Source organism: Camelus dromedarius, chromosome 17 (genome assembly GCF_036321535.1).
Source record: "Camelus dromedarius isolate mCamDro1 chromosome 17, mCamDro1.pat, whole genome shotgun sequence".
Classification (NCBI taxonomy): Eukaryota; Metazoa; Chordata; class Mammalia; order Artiodactyla; family Camelidae; genus Camelus; species Camelus dromedarius.
Window position 1 is genome coordinate 3,054,399 of NC_087452.1, and position 18,898 is coordinate 3,073,296.

At 58.8% G+C, this 18,898-nt stretch overlaps 2 protein-coding genes across 7 annotated transcripts in view; one reads left to right on the forward strand and one right to left on the reverse strand.

Annotated features, from left to right (window-relative positions):
• Positions 1 to 12,486, forward strand: part of SLC6A6 (solute carrier family 6 member 6) — a 75,688-nt gene extending 63,202 nt beyond the window's left edge. For all 4 annotated transcript variants that reach the window (XM_031470987.2, XM_031470988.2, XM_064496203.1 and 1 more), the window contains 5 exons: positions 2,532 to 2,669; positions 3,507 to 3,609; positions 4,151 to 4,251; positions 5,686 to 5,856; positions 8,457 to 12,486. In XM_031470987.2, the coding sequence (XP_031326847.1) occupies positions 2,532 to 2,669; positions 3,507 to 3,609; positions 4,151 to 4,251; positions 5,686 to 5,856; positions 8,457 to 8,597 (654 nt within the window). In that variant the 3' untranslated portion in view covers positions 8,598 to 12,486. The remainder of the gene's footprint in view (positions 1 to 2,531; positions 2,670 to 3,506; positions 3,610 to 4,150; positions 4,252 to 5,685; positions 5,857 to 8,456) is intronic.
• Positions 12,487 to 15,883: 3,397 nt separating this feature from the next.
• GRIP2 (glutamate receptor interacting protein 2) overlaps positions 15,884 to 18,898 on the reverse strand; it is an 84,379-nt gene continuing 81,364 nt past the window's right edge. For all 3 annotated transcript variants that reach the window (XM_064496205.1, XM_064496204.1, XM_031470985.2), the window contains one exon: positions 15,884 to 18,434. In XM_064496205.1, coding sequence (XP_064352275.1) covers positions 18,276 to 18,434 — 159 coding nt within the window. In that variant the 3' untranslated portion in view covers positions 15,884 to 18,275. The remainder of the gene's footprint in view (positions 18,435 to 18,898) is intronic.

Sequence of the window (18,898 nt, forward strand, 5' to 3'; positions counted from 1 at the left end):
AATAAATGACAGCACACGGCATCTCCGTGGGCCCAGCACCGGCCTCTTAGGCCGTGGAGCCTGCTTCCTGGCTGGGCGGGGGTGGCCATTCATCAGATTTCTCCCCGGGAGGCAGGCGGAGCCTGGCGGAGGGGGCGCACCTCTGGGCCCGGCACAAGCTGGGACCCCTCCTCTGCATCTGCGTGCTTGGTGAGCTCAGGGACTTGGGGGGAGGTTTTGCAGATGCGACCTCCCCACACAGGACCAGCAGTGATGGGGTCAGAGCACTGCCCTGGGAGATGTCCACGCGGGCCACGTGTCATGTGTGGCAGAATACACGCAATGTGAAATTGACCGTTGTAACTTTTTCAAGGGCACAGCTCAGGGGCATTGAGCTCACACTGTTGTGCAACCATCACCACCCTCCATCTCCAGAACTTTCCCACCTTCCCAAACTGAAACTCTGTCCCCATGAAACACAACCTCCCTCTTCCTCCCCCCACTTCGGCTTTTTTATACGTCAGCTCCTTAAATGCACACAGCATCCAGGTGCCTGGGTACAACTGTTGCCCCAGAACCGAGGAAACTGAGGCTCACAGAGAATCAGGGCTTGGCTGAGGCCACACACGGCTGGTTGCTGGTTAAGGACAGGGGCCAAGGCTGACTGTTCCCAGACCTGGCAGTTCCCAGACCTGCTGGTTGGCCTTACCTTTGAGGTCCCCTCAAATAGCTCCCTCTTGTGGACGTCGCGGAGATCCACAGCCCACTTTGGGCAGAGGCCGCGTTCGCCTCGCTCATGGGGGGGTTCCTAGCGTTTTGGGGGAGCACTGTGCTTGGCTGAGGGGCCGTGGTACCACTGTGTGTTTCTCAGGGAGAGCAAGTAGGGGCGTCACCCGCGTGGAAGCAGATGCCTTGCCACACAGTTTGTGGACAAACCCAGGAGAGAGCTGCCACCGCCCTCCCCCAGGGGCTCACCCATCCTAGCCCTTGACACGCGTTAACCGTGGTCTCCCAATGGCCAGTTCACTCTAATGACTTCACATCCCTCATCATCCCTGCTGAGTAGGGAAGATGCTCCCATTTTGCAGGGAAGAAGACTGAGGCTCAGAGAAGCAGAGGTCACATCACTTTAGTGAGGCCCTCGGAGGGGGTGCAGGCGGGGCGTGCAGTGAGCTTGGCAGTCGGCTTGTGCTGGTGTTGGCCCTGACTCGGTGACACTGGAGCTTCCATCTTAAGTTTCCCCATCTCAGAAAAGGAAAGAACCTCTGTTTTTAACTCCTTTTGAAGCCTAGTGTTTGAGCTGCGGGGCCGCCGCCATTCAGTGGCAATGTACACTCAGAACCCCCCTGGGGACGCATCATTCGGAGGTCAGAAGCCCAGCCCCTTCTCTGTGGGCCCCTTTCAAGAGTCCCTTGACCATCTTTTCCCTAAATTCCCGGCAGCGAAGAGCCATCTCCCTGGCCGCCTTGGGCACGTGAAAGACACTTGCTCCTAGTGTATGCCCGTGAACCTCCTGTGACGCGTCCCAGAGGAGTCAGCGACTGGACGTGCAGGAAGGCTGGGGAAACATCCTTCCCCAGAGCCTCTCCCTGAATGGAGAACATACGGGCAGAGCATTTAGCTTTCCCGCTTTTTAAGGGATCCGATGGCCTCGCAGGGCGTGCTGCTCGGCAGAGCAGCTTGGCTGTAGCTACACAGATTAAGTGCGGCAGTGTGCCCTCGAGCCCTGACGTTTACCCCTGAGCTGCGCTCCGGATACGTGTGCGCACGCGCCTGAGGACAGATGTGGGGGAAGCGCCCTGCCCGGGTCAGTGGCCGGCACTGGTTAGACCCGTGACAGTATGCTCCCACAGGATGGAGTTTTAAGTCTCCCTTTAAGAAACGAGGCGGCTCTCCGCGTACTGACGGGGGGCAGCCTCTGGGGTAAATCCTTAGACACAGAGACAGGGAGATTTGGAAGGGCTGAGGGTCACCCTAGAACACTGCCTGAGGACAGTCCTTCCCAACCAGCGGTTTCACCTTTGGGAGCCCAGCCATGGGTCCCTGGGGTCATGGGCATGTGGGCCTGCACGCACATGTACAAAATTCCCCCACAGGCTGACGATCCCCACGGGGTTAAAAACCACCATGTGCGTCTGATGAGGGAACTGAGGCCCAGATTTGGTCGGGTGACCACCCATTTGTCACCTGCTGCTGCACGGCCCCAGGTACCTGGCCCCACTGGGCACTTGAGCCCTGGAAATGGGGGGGTCACCACCTTTGGCTTCAGAGAGGACCCAGACCAAGGTGGGGGGTGTCCACACACGTGCCAGCAGCGAGCCAGGGTGGAGGGTCAGCACGGGCTCAGAGCAGCGGTCAGGATGCGGAGGCGTGGAGTATCCGGAGAGCTGTGCGTGGCTCCCCGGGCCTGCACCAGCAGGGGGCGCTCTGGGGCCCGCAAGCCCAGGCACACACACGTGGACGTGACCCCACAGCCAACGCGCCGGGGCCTCCTCTCTGGGCAGAGGGGGTACCAGGCACCTGCCGCTCAGCCCCCATCTCTTCCTCCCCAGTTTGTGGAAGTGGAAGGACAGATCACATCCTTGGTTGATCTTCACCCATCCTTCCTAAGGAAGGGCTTCCGCCGGGAAATCTTCATCGCCTCCATATGTTGCATCAGCTACCTGCTGGGGCTGACGATGGTGACAGAGGTGGGTGACTCTCACCGGGCACCAGGACCTCCCCTTGCAGGGCCCTGGGTGCTCCAAATGTGTTTCAAAGGTCAGTTCAAGGCCACTCTGCCTCCCCGCTCCCCCCACGCATGGAGGCAGCGGCTGATGAAAGGACCAGACCCCTTCTTCAGGGGTCCTGCCCACCCAGGGCTCCAGTGACACAGGGGCAGCAGGAGGTGGCTCAGGACCCAGCACTTCATGCACGCTGCCTGTCCCGCTTCCCTGTTACCATGGCAACACGGCGCCACTCGCTGCCCTCTGTCCCTCCCTCATCCCAGGGGGCCTGGGGAGAGGGGGCTCCAGCTGAAATCCATTTCACAGCAGCTCTGTGCAGGGGCCCTTCTCAGGCCTGCAGGGGAGGTGGGGACGTCTCGAGGGTGAACACAGCAGATACTGCAGATGGTGCCCGGGCCTGTCTGGGGAAGGGGGTGTGTGCACTGTTTTTCTCAGAGTGTCTGTGAGAAACACCCCCTGAGAGGCAGATCACAGGTCCACACACTGAGCAGTTGGTCTCACGAAGTCTCCTACGTTGGCCACAGTGGATTCTAAGTACCTCTTTTGGAAGCAGGCTTCAGCAAACCCATCATTTTTTGCCAAGAAAGATCTGTTTCGCTTTTGTTCCTCTGTGTGCATTTTCTTAATTCAGTTTGTCAAACGTGGAGTTGAGCATCGTTTTACACATGTATCTGGACTTTATGGCCTCTGCCCATTTTTCTCTTGGGGTTTATATTTCTTATTGATAGGCCAGAGCTCTTTACATATTGAGGGAATTAGATACCAAATAACCAATCCACCATCTCTGTCTTTTCTTCACAGGGTGGCATGTATGTGTTTCAACTCTTTGACTACTATGCAGCTAGCGGTGTGTGCCTTTTGTGGGTTGCATTCTTTGAATGTTTTGCTATTGCCTGGATATATGGTGAGTGGAGATGTTTGCATCCCTTCCTCAAGTCTATCCTTTGGGCTCCTCTATTCAGAAGCTTGAGAAATGGAATTCTAGTGGGAATTCGTTTTGAGTCAAACACAAAGGTGTCCCCTGCCTGGACTCTTCCTTTCCAGGCTGCCCTTTCCTACACAGATAACAGGGCCGTAGCCACAGTGTAGATGCTCCCATGCTGAGGGCGCAAGGTGTGACTGGCTCTTTGAACAAACACAGAATTTGGCCACGCAGGGGTCCGTCTTGATGAGCCACTTTGGGGTCTGGGAATGGTCCTTTTTGTGCTCCTTGGGACCTTGGCACGGCCACACCAGGATTTGGGGTCTGCCGGAGATTGCTTGGAGACATGTGAATTTTAGACCTGTTCACATCAACATCTGCCCGCACCTGGGTCTGTGCGGTATAGCGATGCAGGGACCAGGGGGAGGCCCCCACCGTGGCCCCTGGGCCCCTGCTGCGCCCTGCCGGGGCTGATGCTGCATTGGATGCTGGGTCAGCTCCTGTCTGCCTCTGTGTCTCGCAGGCAGTGATAACTTCTACGACGGTATTGAGGACATGATCGGCTACCGGCCTGGGCCCTGGATGAAGTACAGCTGGGCCGTGGTCACCCCGGTTCTCTGTCTCGTGAGTGCCACCAGCCAGGCAGTGGGCAGCGACCCTTCCTCCCTGGGGCTTGGCAGTTCCCCTGTGTCCCATCGTGCCCTCAGCACCTGCTCAGTGCTGGTGTGTGACCAGCCTGGGGGTGGGTCTGCTGCGGAGAGGGGGCCAGGCTGCGCCAGAGGGCTCCTTGTGAGGGGTGAGCAGGAGCTTGTCAGGAGGAAGGGCCTAGTGGACAGAGGCACCAGCCTAGTGGCCTTTTCATCTGAGGTGCACATTTTCCCCCCAGACTAAAGTAAACTGCAGCAGCCAGTAACCACCGTGGGCGAGCTCACTGCTGGGGTGAATCTCCCAGAGTTCAGAGCCCGTGTTATCATCATCACCTAACGCCTGTTTGTGGGTGACTCCTTTCACCACTCTGACCATCAGACTCTTCGTCGCCCCCTCCCTGGGAATTGGCTAGGGCAGAGACAGGTGGCATTCCAAGTGAGAGGAGCCCAGAGCAGCCCTCTCCTGGACGCTGACTGAGCTCCGCCCCACACACAGGGACAGAAACAAGAGCGCCAGGCATACAGTGGGCACCTAACAAAGGGTACCTGCAGCCTCAAGCCCTCCCTTCCCCCGTCACCAGTTCTGACTCAGAGAAATTTGTCTTCCCTTCAAACCAGGGCGATTAGATCATGAAGTGTAAGTCACTTGCACGCTGGGGAGCAACCCCAGGCAGTCCTGGGTTCTGCACGAGGGGCTGTGGTTCCAGCCAGTCGCAGAGCCCAGGCCCTCCAGCCCCACGGTGCTCCTCCTGGAATGAGAGCGGGCTCTGGGGTCGTGGCTGAGCCCGCCCTGCCCCGCCATTCCTGGATGAGCATGAGCGGCCTGGCCTGGGTGTGGTGGCTTGGGGCAGACACACGCTGCCCTGGGGCCTGGGGGGTGGGGGGGTGGGGCGGCAGTGGGGGAGGGGCAGGGGCTTTCACGCGTGTGACTGCCATTTACTGTGCACCTGCTGTGTGCCCGAGCTGCACCAGGTGTTGGGGGAGGGTTGGGGAGCCCAGCGCTGAGGAACTAGTTGTAACCACACGCTTCCTGGGAAGGAAAGTGAGGGTGCCTGACTGAGTCTGGGTGGAGCGAGTCAGGAAGGGCCCTTAGGATGAGGAGAAGGTGAGGGAAGCGAGGTCCGGTCAGAGGAAGGGCCAGGGGCCGAGGAGGAGCCGAGGAGGAGCCGGGCGGAGTTGGAGGCAGCCGGAGGGCGGCCGTGGGGGGAAGGGTCGGGGCCGGGAGAGGGGAACTGCCCGCCGGCGTGGCGTTGGCCTCCCTCCTGAAGGAGCCTCAGCCGGGTTCTGAGCAGGGAGGCCGCCTGGTCAGACCTGCCCTGGGGGAGGCCCCCGCAGCAGAGGGGGCGGGTGGGAGCCTCTAGGGGGGCCGCCCTGGTCCCAGAAGCCCCCTGACCGCCCCCCCTCTCCACAGGGGTGCTTCATCTTCTCTCTCGTCAAGTATGTGCCCCTGACCTACAACAAAGTCTACGTGTACCCGACCTGGGCCATCGGGCTGGGCTGGGGCCTGGCCCTGTCGTCCATCGTGTGCATCCCCTTGGTCATGCTTGTCCGCCTCTGCCAGACGGAAGGGCCGTTCCTCGTGGTGAGCACGCGGGGCCCGGGCGGGACTGGGACAGGCGCGGTGCTGACCTTGGGCAGGTTACTTGTCCTCTCTGGGCCCTAGGCCCCTCCCCTGCCTGTGGAGTGCTGCAGACGGGGCAGGAGGGTGTGAGGACAGAAAATGGGGACAGAGGACAGTTCCCGTGGGAGAGGGCTCTTTGCAGACCCCGGGGCTGGGCCCAAGGAGGAACCTGCCCCGCAGAGACGGTGTGGTGTGAGGACCGGGCAAAGGGGACTTGAGCAGCCGTCACACGTTCGGGGCTGGGGGCCAGGAAGCTGGAGAGGGGGCAGCAGCTTTGGATGCTGAGCTGAGAGCCCAGCTTCACCCCAGGAGCAGTGGGGGCCGTGTTCTGAAGCAACGAGACAGGACAGGGAGCCCGGGAGGAAGGCTGAGGCTCCTGCCGACCCTGGAGCCAGAGCTGGGGCCCCGTCCCTCAGAAGCCACCTCTGCGCCCGCCAGTCACCTCCCCTGCGCTCCCCTCCCCGCCATCCTCTCTGAGAGCCCACCGGCAACACTGGAGATTCCAGGCCCTGGGAAAAGCCGGAGCTCTTTCCAAGAAATCCTTTTCTTAGAATCTCCCTTAACCTTTGGGCTTGGGCTGGCTCCAAGACGGCACTGTTTTGTTCTGGGCTGTTTTTATTGTTATTCTCTTAAAATTCTGGAGCCAGGATGTCCTGGGGCCCTGGCTCCCTTTTGGGCTGGGCCAGTTTCCTCATGGGCAGTGGGATGGCCTGGAGGGGGTGGCGGCGAGGGAGGGAGGGGAAACTGGGCAGAGAGGGGCCAGACCAGCCTTCCTGAGACAGCGGAAGGAGGCAGGGGTGTGCCAGGGAGGAAACCATGAGGCCGGGGTCCGTCTGAGCCGGGACGGCCCATGGGGTGTTCCTGTAGCACCAGACGCGTTGCGTTTTCCCAGAGGACACAGGGGAGGACCCCAGGATTCAGCCAGAATGAAATACTGGATCTGGGACAGACGCAGCCCCTCCCCAGGAATTTCCAGACTGTCCCTACCACCCAGAAACTAAAGGGTTAATTGAGGACACCCCAGAGGCTGTTGGATGTCTGTCCCGTGCGGGTCAGTGCCTGGTGCCTGTTACCTATTTCAACTGTGGAGGGAGGGGGACACCCAGTAGGTCACGGACTTGTGTCCCTCCAAAGTCTAACTTTAAAATACCGTTCCCTCCCAAGGTTAGAGGTTTGGGCAGAGTGGGGTTGGCGAGGGGAAAGCAGGAGGGTGAGGATTCGACTCCACCCCGAATCCACATCCAGTTTCGCCCACAAAACTGACTGTTAACCAAAGCGCCCTCCTCTGAAGGCAGCTGGCCGCCATCCGTCTGTCTTCGCTGTGTGCCGCTCGACTTCCCACCTGCACAGGTTGCCAAGGGGTCCTCCCAGCCACGAACTTCCCTCTGAGCTCTGTCCTGGGAGGATTCCGGTTGTGTCTGCATCTCCCGTATACACGGGACCCCAGGTGGCTGCCAGGTGGCATTTGCCTTGTGTCTATCTTTGGGGCGCACACCCGCTGTACAGGTGTCCAAGAGGCAAAGCGATGAACGGGGAGCAGGGCCCGCCCCTCGGGCTGGCGTCCCACCCCCACCCTGTGCCTGGCGCCTGCAGCCCGGTTCCTCCAGGGCGCGGGCAGCCCACCCAGGTCGGGGGTCCGGCAGGGGCGCCGGGGAGGGCGCTCACTGGCTGCAGCAGGCAGGGCTGCTCTCAGCTCTGGGCCCGCGTTAGCCAGACGTGGGCCTGGGCTCGCCTGACCTGGCAGTCTGTAAAGAGCAGATGGAAATCTGGATTTTCGGATGAAACATTGTAGCTTTTAACAAGCAGAAAAATTGTTCTAAACCTAAGCTGAATGTCAATGCCTAGCTGGAGGGTTTCTTGGTGCCAGCTGCTTCCTGTGAAGCCTCTGACTGGACTCCAGGCAGGAGGTGGGCTGGGAGGCAAGAGCCCTGAGTTCAGGTCCCAGGTGTACTGGTGGTTTTCTGGGTGCCCTGGGGCGGAATGGGGCCCTTTCCCTCACTGATTCTGGGGAGGACAGACTTGCCCCTGCCCAGAATGGCCCAGCCTCTGGCCCCTCTGCCAGGAGGGGCAGCGCAGACACAGGCAGTGGTCTCCAGTCCCCCGGGGGGAGACGGGGGGACCCTCTGCAAGGAGGCAGGACATGCAGCTGTAGGGAGACAGGAGCTTCTCTGCAGGGAACATAGGAGCCGTGGGAGGCTCAAGAGGGTTATCCAGCCTCGGGCACCCAAATTGCAGAAACTCGGCTGCTTTGCCAGTGAGAGAAGTGGGGGGCAGGAGTCACGAGGAGGCATGTTTCAGCTCCGGGGAGAAAGTCTGAGTTTGAGGGTGTGAGCCTCCTGTTCTGAGGTGTATTGGCAGGGGCTGGCCAGGGAGACTGCGGCCGGGGACTCTGCCCTCACTCAGGGTCTGGAGGGACTTCAGAGCACCGTTCATCTCCTCTGCCTGCCAGGGGATGACACGGGAGGTCCCGAGAGGGTAGTACTTTGGTGGCCACACAGCACACTGGCAGGACTCCAGTCCGCGCTGACTCTCTTCCCTGTGCCGTCCCCTTCCTCCTGCAGAGATTCAAGTACCTGCTGACCCCGAGGGAACCCAACCGCTGGGCCGTGGAGAGCGAGGGGGCCATGCCCTACAGCTCCCGCATGTCCGTCAGCAGCTCTCTCAGGAAACCGACCCACATCATAGCGGAGACCATGATGTGAGCGCTCTCCGCCGACGGCTGCGCTCCTGCTGTTTACTAACATTAGATTCTCATAGGACCAGGTTTACAGAGCTTTATATTTGCACTAGGATTTTTTTTTAATTGTCACAGAAAATGTTTGTGTATGTGTGTGTACGTGTGTGTGTGTGTGTGTGTGTGTGTGTGAGTGCGCACATGCGATGTCGCGTGTATGTGTATTTTGTTTTGATTCTGGGATATTTTATACAAAAAGAAAACCCACGGGCAGCTGTCCGGGGCGAGGCAGAGCTTTCATACGGAATTAGATGTATTTTATGGGAACTTGGTAAATTTTTCTTCGTATTTTTTTTAAACCTACAACTGTGTATACACTTAGAGAGTGTCATACACTTTACCACTTGAATCGATCTTGCCAGCAATAGATCTCATTTTCAAAAGCAGTTCTTCGGTGCTTGTGTCACTGGCAGAAAGTTCTGCCCTCAGAGCCACAGGGTGGCATTTTCCTGGGACAGCAGAGCCATTTTAAAAGTGCAGTACCTTACAAACCTGGTTCAAGGGGAGCAAACAGCCGGGGAAGGGCCCCACTAGCTGGCCGGACCCCGATGGGGCTGGAGGAAGGAGGCTGTCAGGAGGTGTGTTACATTTGTCTTAGCCGAGGAGAGAGAGGCGAGAATAATACAGCAGCCGCCAGGCAAAGGGACTGGCCCGAAGCCCGCAGACGAGGCCTTACCGCGGAAGTCCGAGTGTAAGGCCAGGGGAAAGCATTGCATCAGCGGCAGAGGCCCTTTCATTCTGAGAAGGAGGGTGGACAGATGGTCAGACCCGTTCATTGTGACGGAGCGGCGTCTGCTGGGGAGCCCAGGTGGAGAGCGGAGGCTGGCCTGGCGCGAGCAGGGGTCTCAGGCCCCAGATCTCACACAGGTGGATCTGTTGCATTTGAACAGGGTCCTGTCAGCTTCTGGTCAGCCCCAGCTGCCACCTCTCGAAGCTGACGTAGGAAGCGTGATGTATTTGGTGAGGGACAGGGGGTGGGTGAGCACGTGGACCAAAGGATGTGGGCCGAGCACTCGGAGCCCAGAGTTGGGGAGGGGCTTTACTTTCCTCATGTCCCCACCCTCAGCTCTGTCCTCGTCTCCCAGGGGCCGAGAAACTCCTGAGCTCTGGTTGAGGAGCCCAGCCCAGGGCCACCCTCGCTCCTGGGAGGGAGAGCCCGGGATGACCTCTGATGCTCCCAGACGCTCCTCCCGGTCCTGGCACAGTAACCTGGGAGATGATGGAGCTCTTCCTCCGCCAGAGCTGGGGTCCGGGGTGCCCTGTGTGGGGACCGAGGGCAGGAGGGGAGTCAGGATCGTTCAGGAGCAGGCACCCCAGAGCGGGCTTGCCCGAGAGCCTTATGTCGAGCAGCGCAGCTCTCTGAACCAGGAGAAGGGGGTACTCCACCTTTAAAATCCCGGGGACGGGCACACCTCCGCCCCAGCCCACATCTGGACCTAAACTGTGCCATTCAAGCAGGAACTTCCAAGTTCAGGGCCCAAAGTGAACAGAAACATTGTCACGCACAACAGCAGTGACTCCCTCTGGGGTGCGGAGAGCGCGGCCCCGCTCTGCGTTCAGAGCAGGGGCTCCCTGAGCCCGGGAAGCCCCTCCCTAAAGCCGGGCCAGGCCGGGCGGGGAGGACCCTCCCGTGTCCCGCCCCCCCCCCCCGGGGGGGGCAGGGGCAATGCTGAACCTCTTGTCGTGGGTAAGCAGTCACCGTCCGCTGTCTCCCAAACACATACTCTGCCAAACAACACCCAGTCCTATTCCAAACAGCTAGCAAGTGTGTGCTCCTGTTTGACTGTGTATTTATGGTCACCACTGTGTCTGACTTGATTCAATTGTTTTTGTTTTTGTTTTTCCTAATTTTACCGAGTAGCAATGTGACCTGTTTGCCTTTGTCTTATGGAACTTTACTAAACTAACCACTGTCGGTAACTGGGGACAGGTGACGTGCGGGGGCGAGAGGGGCTGGGACCCCGGGGTGAAAGGCCACAGCGATTGGGGTTGGTAGGCAAATTGCAACATTCTGGAAATGGCCTGAGAAAGGCCTCTTCTTACAAGATTCCCAGACCAAATTCTAGACCAAAGACACATGCAGACCAAGTCCCCAGGCCCCGCCTGGGAGGACGGTCAACTGCATTCCCCAAGCCCGATCCTCGCCAGCTTCCCGGGGTGCCTGTCTCCAGCTGCGACCCTCCCGTCCGATCCCCGAGCTTGCGTGTGTCTGCAGATCTCGGCTCTATGTGTGTGTACGGTGATGCATGACTTTTTGTCTCCACATAAAGGAAGTTTGTCATTGGAGCTCACCACCCTGGTCCGCCTGACCCTGGGCAGTCCTCCGCCCACTCTGCCTGGGGTGGGTTGGAAATTCTGATGTTCACAGCCATATCTGGAAGGAACGCAAGGGAGATGTTTAAAGGATGTTTGTAGGACGCAGCAGTTGGCCAGGGCCCCAGGATAAATCCCACCCGGAGGATGCTCCGTCGAGCTGGGCCTGGCCCATGTTAGCCCTGCGGTGGAGCCGCACGATCTGGGATGGAGAGGTTTCCAGGGCCCCCAGTCAGCGCCCTCAGTGTCCAATGGGCCTGTTCTCCCTGAAGACCAAAGACGAGCCTTTATGGAAAAGGACATGCTCCATCCCCAGCCTTCAGGGACGAGGTGAGCAGCAGCCCCTCCCTCTGGCCGTCCTCCGGAGCCAGCTGGCCCCCAGGCTGTGGCTCAGTGGGACAGGCGACTGGCCTCCGCAGGACAGGCAGGGCCATTTCCCCAGCCCCCTACCCAGCAGCTCTCCGGGAGCCAGGCATTGAGACCCCTGTTGCTGCCCAAGGCAGCCAGCTGGTGTTCAGGGGGCCGAGCCCCTCAGGCAGGAAGTGGCCTCCCTCTCCGGACCGCTGGTCCCTCCTTCTCACCCCAGATCCCCTGCAGACAGTGAAGCACACGGGGAGAGGGAGCCACCCTCAGCCTAGCCCCCAGGGGATCAGGACCCAGCCAGCATCTCCCAGTGTCACCCCTCCGGATGGGGCAGTGCCCTGGGCAGCCGGTGCCGAGGCAGGCACACCTCCCTGCCCCTCACACCTCAGACACAGGCCACGAGAAAGCTTGTCAAGGTGGCCAGAGGTCCCATCCGGCCCTCAGACCCAAGGTCAGGTGGCCCCGGGCTGGGCTGTCCACGTGGGTGCTGCCAGTATCGCAGCGCAGGGACCCAGTGAGCACAAAGCCACATAGCCCGGACGTCAAAACGTGGGGACGCCAGGGGCACTTCTCCCCGCCGCCCCCCCAGTGCCTGGCGCTCCGATGCAGCCGGTTTCACTAGGAAGCTGTGTTCCGTTGTCTTCTGGGTGTCACTACAGACGTGTTCTGCCATGTTCCCTGAGGGACTGGAGCATCTTGTTATATATTTGGCTTCAAACTGGGACGTTGGCTTCTTTTTTTTTTCTTTTACCCAATTAATTTCCAAACCCCTAGCAACTGTGACTGTATTTAGCACAAGAGAAAGCTGAGAACGTGGGTCTTGCCTCCTTCCAGAAATATGTCTGGCTCATCAGGACATTTTTTTAAAACTGCAGAATATTTTTAAGATATTTTAAACTTTTGTAAAAATAAGAAATCAACCAACAAGAGACTCTTCTGAGGAGGAGCATTTGTATTTGAGTAAGATCCTTGGTGTGTAATTCAGTCTTGCAGGATACAAGCTTTTGTGTATAAATGTTTTCTGATCTGAATCCCTGCATTTTGCAGGGTTTTTCTTTTCCTCTTTGGCTTTTTAGATAATATGTATATCGATATTTTAAATTCATCTTTGCTTTTTTTTTAGAGGAGTTTGTAATCACCTTATAACATGAAAATAAACGTTTCCTTTTTAAGATCCAAAACGCGTGGGTTCTGATCTGATGCAGCTGTTTCTCTTTAGGTCTGGCCAGCACTTTGCAGTTTACAAAGGGCTTTCAGTCCTGCCCCAGGACGCTCCTCCAAGGGGGGCGTTACTCCCGAGGTTGGAGACACGGGATCACGGAGGGGGCTGGCTTGCCTTGGGGCGCGCAGGTCCCTGGAAGATTCCGGAGTCGCACCCAGGTGCACAGACTCCCTGGCTAGCTCTGCTGCTTCTGCCCGTGCGCCCCGCTGCCCCTGGGCGAGCTCAGATCAGGCACCTGAGCCTCCCCTGGAGTAAAGCGCCGCCCTTCCGGGGCGGGGACGATTGGAGGCGGAGCTCCGCGCGCACCAGGTGCCGCCGCTTACTCCCGCCCAAACCCGGGAGTTCGGAGGCTGCTGGGAGGCGGCGAGTGGCCTGCCCTGGAGAGATGATGCCACGGACACCGAGACCTCAGAGTGGGGGCCAGTTAGGACCCACAGGTCAGTGGTTGCTTAGACGAGGCTGGCCTGGGGCGTCAGGAGCCCAGCCCGCTGTTACAGATGGGGAACCCGGGGCCAGGAGAGGGGCCTGGCCTCCCTGGGGCCGCAGAGCGGGTCCACGCTTGGGCAGGCTCCCTCGCCACTGACCCACCTTTGTGAGTGGGCGAGGTCGGGGGCTTGTGGGGTCCTTTCCCCAACCTCCTGGACCAAAAAATTCCTTCCCAGTAACTCATACGTAGGCAATGCTCGGGGAACTCTGCCCCCGACTCTGTCCACCTCCCTCCCTCCCTCCCTCCCTGAGTGTCCTGACCACCTGGCGGTGTTCATGTCCTGGTTCCATCCCTCTCTGCTGTGTAGTTTCCTTAACCTCCCTGCCCCCTTCCCTGCTCTCTGATGTCAGGACAACAGCCGTCTCCCAAGGCTGCTGGGAGGCTCTAGGGAATGTTCCTGGCAAGCACTCAGGACAGTGCAGCCAGGCCGTGGGACCCCTGCGGCCTCTCCCTCTTGCCGAGCCCTCCCACACCTCTCTCCGCAGTCCGTCCCTACCCAGTAGCAGGGAGAGCAGCAGTGCCCTGTGCACGACTGGTCCCTCTTCCCTGGCCCCGCCCCTGCCTGCACCCTCCCAAGACAGGGTGCCCCCTCCATCCTGCACAGCTGCTGGGAAGGGACTCTTCCTCTGCCCACACAGAGCTGCGGTCCCTGCAGCTGGTGAGGCCAGCACTGCCCTCTGCGCTGATCTTGCCCTGCAGGCCCTGCAGAGACCCAGGGGCATCGCTGGGCCCCCACCCAGACTAAAGGGACTCCGTACAGCGGGCCCCACTCACCTGCCTCAGTGGCGTCCCCTGCACACAGAATAGAACCCAGTCCCCACCCAAGTCCTCACCACTGGGCCCTGCGCCCTCCAACCCCACGCCCCTTCTAGGCCTCCTTTCTCTTCTCAATCCCCCCAAGCTCCGTCCACCTCAGGGCCTTTGCACGTGCTGTGCCTGCTGCCTGGGACACTTCCTTCAGGTCTCCACAGGCTCCTCCCGTCCTTCACGTCTCAGCACAAACGTCACCTTGCCGACCCCTGACCTAAAGGCCCTCATCACTCTGCCCCATGACTCTCCCGTCCTCTCCGCTGCACTCTACCTCCTGGAGTGACTCCTTAGGATTCCCTCAAGGGTTCAGTCTTCCACAGGGATGCAAGCCCCTGTAGACAGGACCTCATCTGTCTTGTTCATGCTGTTTTCCTGGGGGCACAGGGGTGCACAGTGCACTGCACTTTATGAATGGATGAATTGATGAATTAATCAAAAGCAGGCGAGCTGTGACATGATCCAAACAGAAGCTGACTCTTGCCAGCCTGTGACTTTGATGGACTTATTTAATTGAAGTGTAGTTGGTTTACAGTGTTGTGTTAGCTTCAGGTGTGCAGCAGAGTGTCTCAGTTACACATTCTTTTTCAGACTCTTTTCCATTACAGGTTATAACAAGGTATTGAATACAGTTCCCCGTGCTGCACAGGAGGACTTTGTTGCCTATTTTATACATAGCAGTTTGTGTCTGCTAATCCCAAACTCCTAACTTATCCCTCCCCACCTTTCCCCTCTGGTAACCATAAGTTTATGTTCTGTATCTGTGAGTCTGCTTGTTTTGTAAGTAAGTTCGTTTGTATCACATGTTAGATTCCACGTGCAAGTGAGAGCATATGGTGTTTGTGTGACTTCTCTGTGCGACTGACTTCACTGCGTATGGTCATCTCCAGCTCGATCCATGTTGCTGCAAACGGTGTTACTTCATTCCTTTTTATGGCTGAGTAGTATTCCACTGTATAAGTATACCCCAGCTTCTTTATCCAGGCATCTGTCGATGGACATTTAGGTTGCCTCCATGTCTCGGCTACTGTACATAGTGCTGCTGTGAACACTGGGGTGCAGGTGTCTTCTGAGTTAGAGTTCCCTCCAGATATATGCCCAGGAGTGGGATTGCTGGATCATATGGCAAGTCTAGTTTTAGTTTTCTGAGGAATCTCCATCCTGTTTTCCATAATGGCTGCACCAGACTACATTCCCACCAGCAGTGTAGGAGGGTCCCCTTTCCCCACGCCCTCTCCAGCATCTATTGTTCGTGGACTTTTGAACATTGGCCATTCTGACTGGTGTGAGACGATGCCTCATTGTAGTTTTATTTGCATTTCCCTGGTAATTAGTGGTGTTGAGCATCTTTTCGTGTGCCTGTTGGCCGTGTGTGTGTCTTCTTCAGAGAAGTGTCTGTTTAGGTCTGCTGCTCAGCTTTGATGGAGGTGCTTGTCTTGATACTGGGCTGTTTATATGTTCTGGAAATTAAGCCCTTGTCAGTAACATGACTGGCAAACATCTTCCCCCAGTCCACAGGGGTTGTCTTTTCACTTCGCTAATGGTTTTCGTTGCTGTGCCAAAGCTTATACATTTGATTAGGTCCCGTTTGTTCATTTTTGCTCTTATTTCTACGGCCCTGGGAGGAAATACTACTGTAATTTATGTCAGAATGCTTTGCCTGTCCCCTCTTCCTGTCCTGTGTTGAAGTCTTTAAGCATTTTGAGTTCATTTCTGTGTCTGTGTGAGGGGGGCGCTCTGCACGCGGCCGTCCAGCTTTCCCAGCACCACGTGCGCAAGAGACTGTCTTTACTCCACTGTATGTTCTTGCCTCTTTTGTCAAAGCCTGACTGACCGTAAGTCCGTGGGTTTGTCTCTGGGCTCTCTGTTCTGCCCCACTGACCGCGTGCCTGCCTCTGTGCCGGTGCCGCGCTGGCGTGGTTGCTGCAGCCCTGTGGTGGTGTCTGAAGTCTGGGAGCGCTAGGCCTCCAGCTTCGCTCTTTCCCTCGGGGTGGCTTTGGCGATTCTGGGTCTTTTGCGGGTCCATGTAACTTTAGTTATTTGCTCTCGTGTGGAAAGCACGGGTACTCTGATAGGGCTCACCGGCCTGTGGTATTTTTTAAAAAGCAGACGCTCTACTCCAGGTGCATTTAAATAATTTTATTTTTAAAAAGTCGTCCCCACAGCACCCCACCCCCAGTTCCCAAGTCACCGCAGCCCCTGGTGGGTCAGATTTAGCCATGGGCCCCACGCAGGCCCAGCTGGCCTTAACCTGCCGCCCCTGGGCGAGTTGTGCTTCCCGAGAGCCCTAAGAAAACCCCGTGTAGAAAAATACTTTACAAGGAATATGCTCAAATCTCAGCCAGAGAAAAATACAGCTTTTAGGGGGTGGCAGGAGCATGTCGCAGGGGCTGTACCCAAAATGCATAGGCAGGCAGGACACTCACTGGGGACAGGCGTCATCGGGAGATGTCAGTTCTGGGGTGAGCAAGCCCCAGGAGAAGCCAGAAGGACTATTGCATATGAGAAGGCCGGCGCAGGGCCACCCGTGGGCCTGGCTGCATACGTCTGGGGGAAGTGGCAGAGGGAGGGGGAGCGCGGGTGGGGTCAAGACGCGTCTTCCCTCGCCTGCAGTCGCCAAGAGGCCCTGGGAGAGTGTCCCGTCTAGCCCTGGCCCTTGATAGAGGCCCAGAGAGGCTGGCCACTGGCTGAGGGTCACACAGCTGAGGCTGCAGTGGCCATGTCTCTGCTGTTCCCCCCTCCGCAAGCTCAGGGCTCTTGGTTTTCGCTCGGTGCCCCTGGGACGGGGGCCCAAGCTGTTTCACCTTGGGGCAGACGTTGACACAGGAATCTGAGCTGGCAGAGGCACTGGGCGGCCCAGCCATAGCGCTCTCCCTCCGGGGAGGGCAAGGAGGGCCAAGGTGGGAGGAAGCTGGGGCCAGGGGGCAGGCCCTCAGGGGAGAGCGTGGGCAGGGGAGATGGTTCCACCCTGAGAGGGAGGCCGGCCCCTGCCCGGAGACTGACTGTCCACCTTGATTGTCCGGAGGGGTCAGACCGGACGGGTTCACACGGCAACCGCGCAGCACCCTGGGGTGAAGAGGACAGACCTCATCTCCCCACCCAGTCCCTTGAGTGGAAGTGCATTTTTCAGGGCTCCCGGGGTCACAGGGGTGGAGGAGGAGGCAGGAGGGAGTGGGTGCCCCCCTCTTTTCCTGAGACCCTGTTAAGAGCTGAGCGGGGGCAAAGCAAGTCCCCAGACCTGGCTGAATCCCGCCTGTCCACCCCTATCCCAGCGCCCACAGCCCGGACCACCAGATGGAGGCACCCTGTCCTAAATGAGGGCTGCTGGTGCTTCCAGACTGCCAGTGGGAACAAACGCCCCTGAACGACCACTAATGACTCTGTCGCCCCTGGGCGTGAGAGAGAACGGGTGGGCATTGGTCCAGCCTCTCTCCCTGCCTGTCTGTCTGCCCCCACGTCCCTGCTTCTCTCTCCTGCACCGATTCGGATAGTGGAGAGGGGCGGTACCATCTAGTATCAGTCCTGTTTCCACGGTTTTCCCATCTTCACTGTAACGGCAGGTGAACGGAAACCCCTGGGTCTTTTGTACCAGAAGGACCCCCTCCCACCTGGAGGGCCTGGGCTGAGAGGCAGGTATCCATGTGGGTCAGTGACCACGCATCCTACAAAAGAGGCAGGTGGGGCTGACAGCCCAAAACTGTCCCCGAGCTTGCCCTTTCAGCCCAGAGCCATGGTCTCCAATCAGAGAGGCAAAAATGAAAGAACCCCGCCCAGGGCCACTCCTGGGATCCCAGACACCCCAGCTTAGAGCCTCCAAAGTGGGGGCGCTGGCGAGCCCCGAACACCAGAGTCCTGGAGAAGGGAAGGGCCTGGGCTCCTACCTGAGCAGCAGCCTTCCTGGAGGGAGGCTGTCCAGCTGAAGGAGCCTCCAGCCTCACCCTAAAGGCTCCCCCATGGGGATGCTGACCACCCCAGCCCGTGTGACAGATTGCCGGGACGCCGTGGCCCACGGCTGCACGGGCGTATCAGCTCCCACTTGCTCACCTCCCGAAACAGGGAGCTCACGCCTCCCTGGCAGCTCATTCCAGCCCCATGGCTCTGCTGGGAGAAAGCGCTCCCTGCACTGGGCTGAGCTTGCCCCGCACCAGACACTCTTCCGAGGAGGCTGTGCCCCAGACCCTCCTCCTTCCCGCCCCAAGCAGCCTGTGTGGACCCCTGCGGGCAGGGCCCCTCTGGGCATCTTGGAGCCAACATGGAGAAAGACCTAGATGTCACTCCAGCTGGACCTGGCAGCCCATTTACCACAGAACTGGAGAACGATGTCCTGTCCCCGGCTCAGCATCTGCCAGACGGACAGACGGACGAGTGGGTGGCCGCCTCTCCAGCCCAGCTACAGGTCTGGGAGCCAGGATCTCCCCAGGCGGCCCCTTGGGTGTCCAGACCACGTGCTGACTTCAGAGCATCCGGGGGCCGCTGGGGCCTGGCGCTCGGGGGGCCCGGCTGCCCTGGGCCAGCGGGTTGCGGCTGATGACCAGCTCCAGGACGTCCCCCGCCTCAGCCAGGAGCGGCACCGTCAGGCAGCAGTCCAGGTCCCGCGTGCGCACGTGGTTGACCTGCAGGCACAGCCAAGGGAACGGCGGCGGCAGCTCAGCCCTGGGGCTCCTGACGTGCGGGTCCCGCCCAGCCCAGACCCCGGGGCCTCTGCAAGGCCCCCACACAGGCAGGCACCATCATAATGCCTTCCCGCCTTCCGTGCGCCCTCCCCCCAACACCTGCCCCTCTCCGTCCTCAAACGGAACCAGCAGACCACATGCCCAGCCTCCTGCCTCCGAGGCGGCAACTCTGCCTTGTTTCTATTAAACATGGACCTTCTGTTTCAAGCAAGGGGTGCTGGGTTTTCAATCCTGATTGAGATGAGAAGTTTCCTTTTAAAATAAATTTAACTTGAAAGAAACTTCAATTCAGAGAAAACACGTATCAGTAAACTTAGCACAAATCAGGCAGAAGTCACACCAAGGGACCCAGAGTAGCCGGGGCCTGGGGCAGGCAGGGCCAGGGCCGCCCCGCAGCCCCCAGC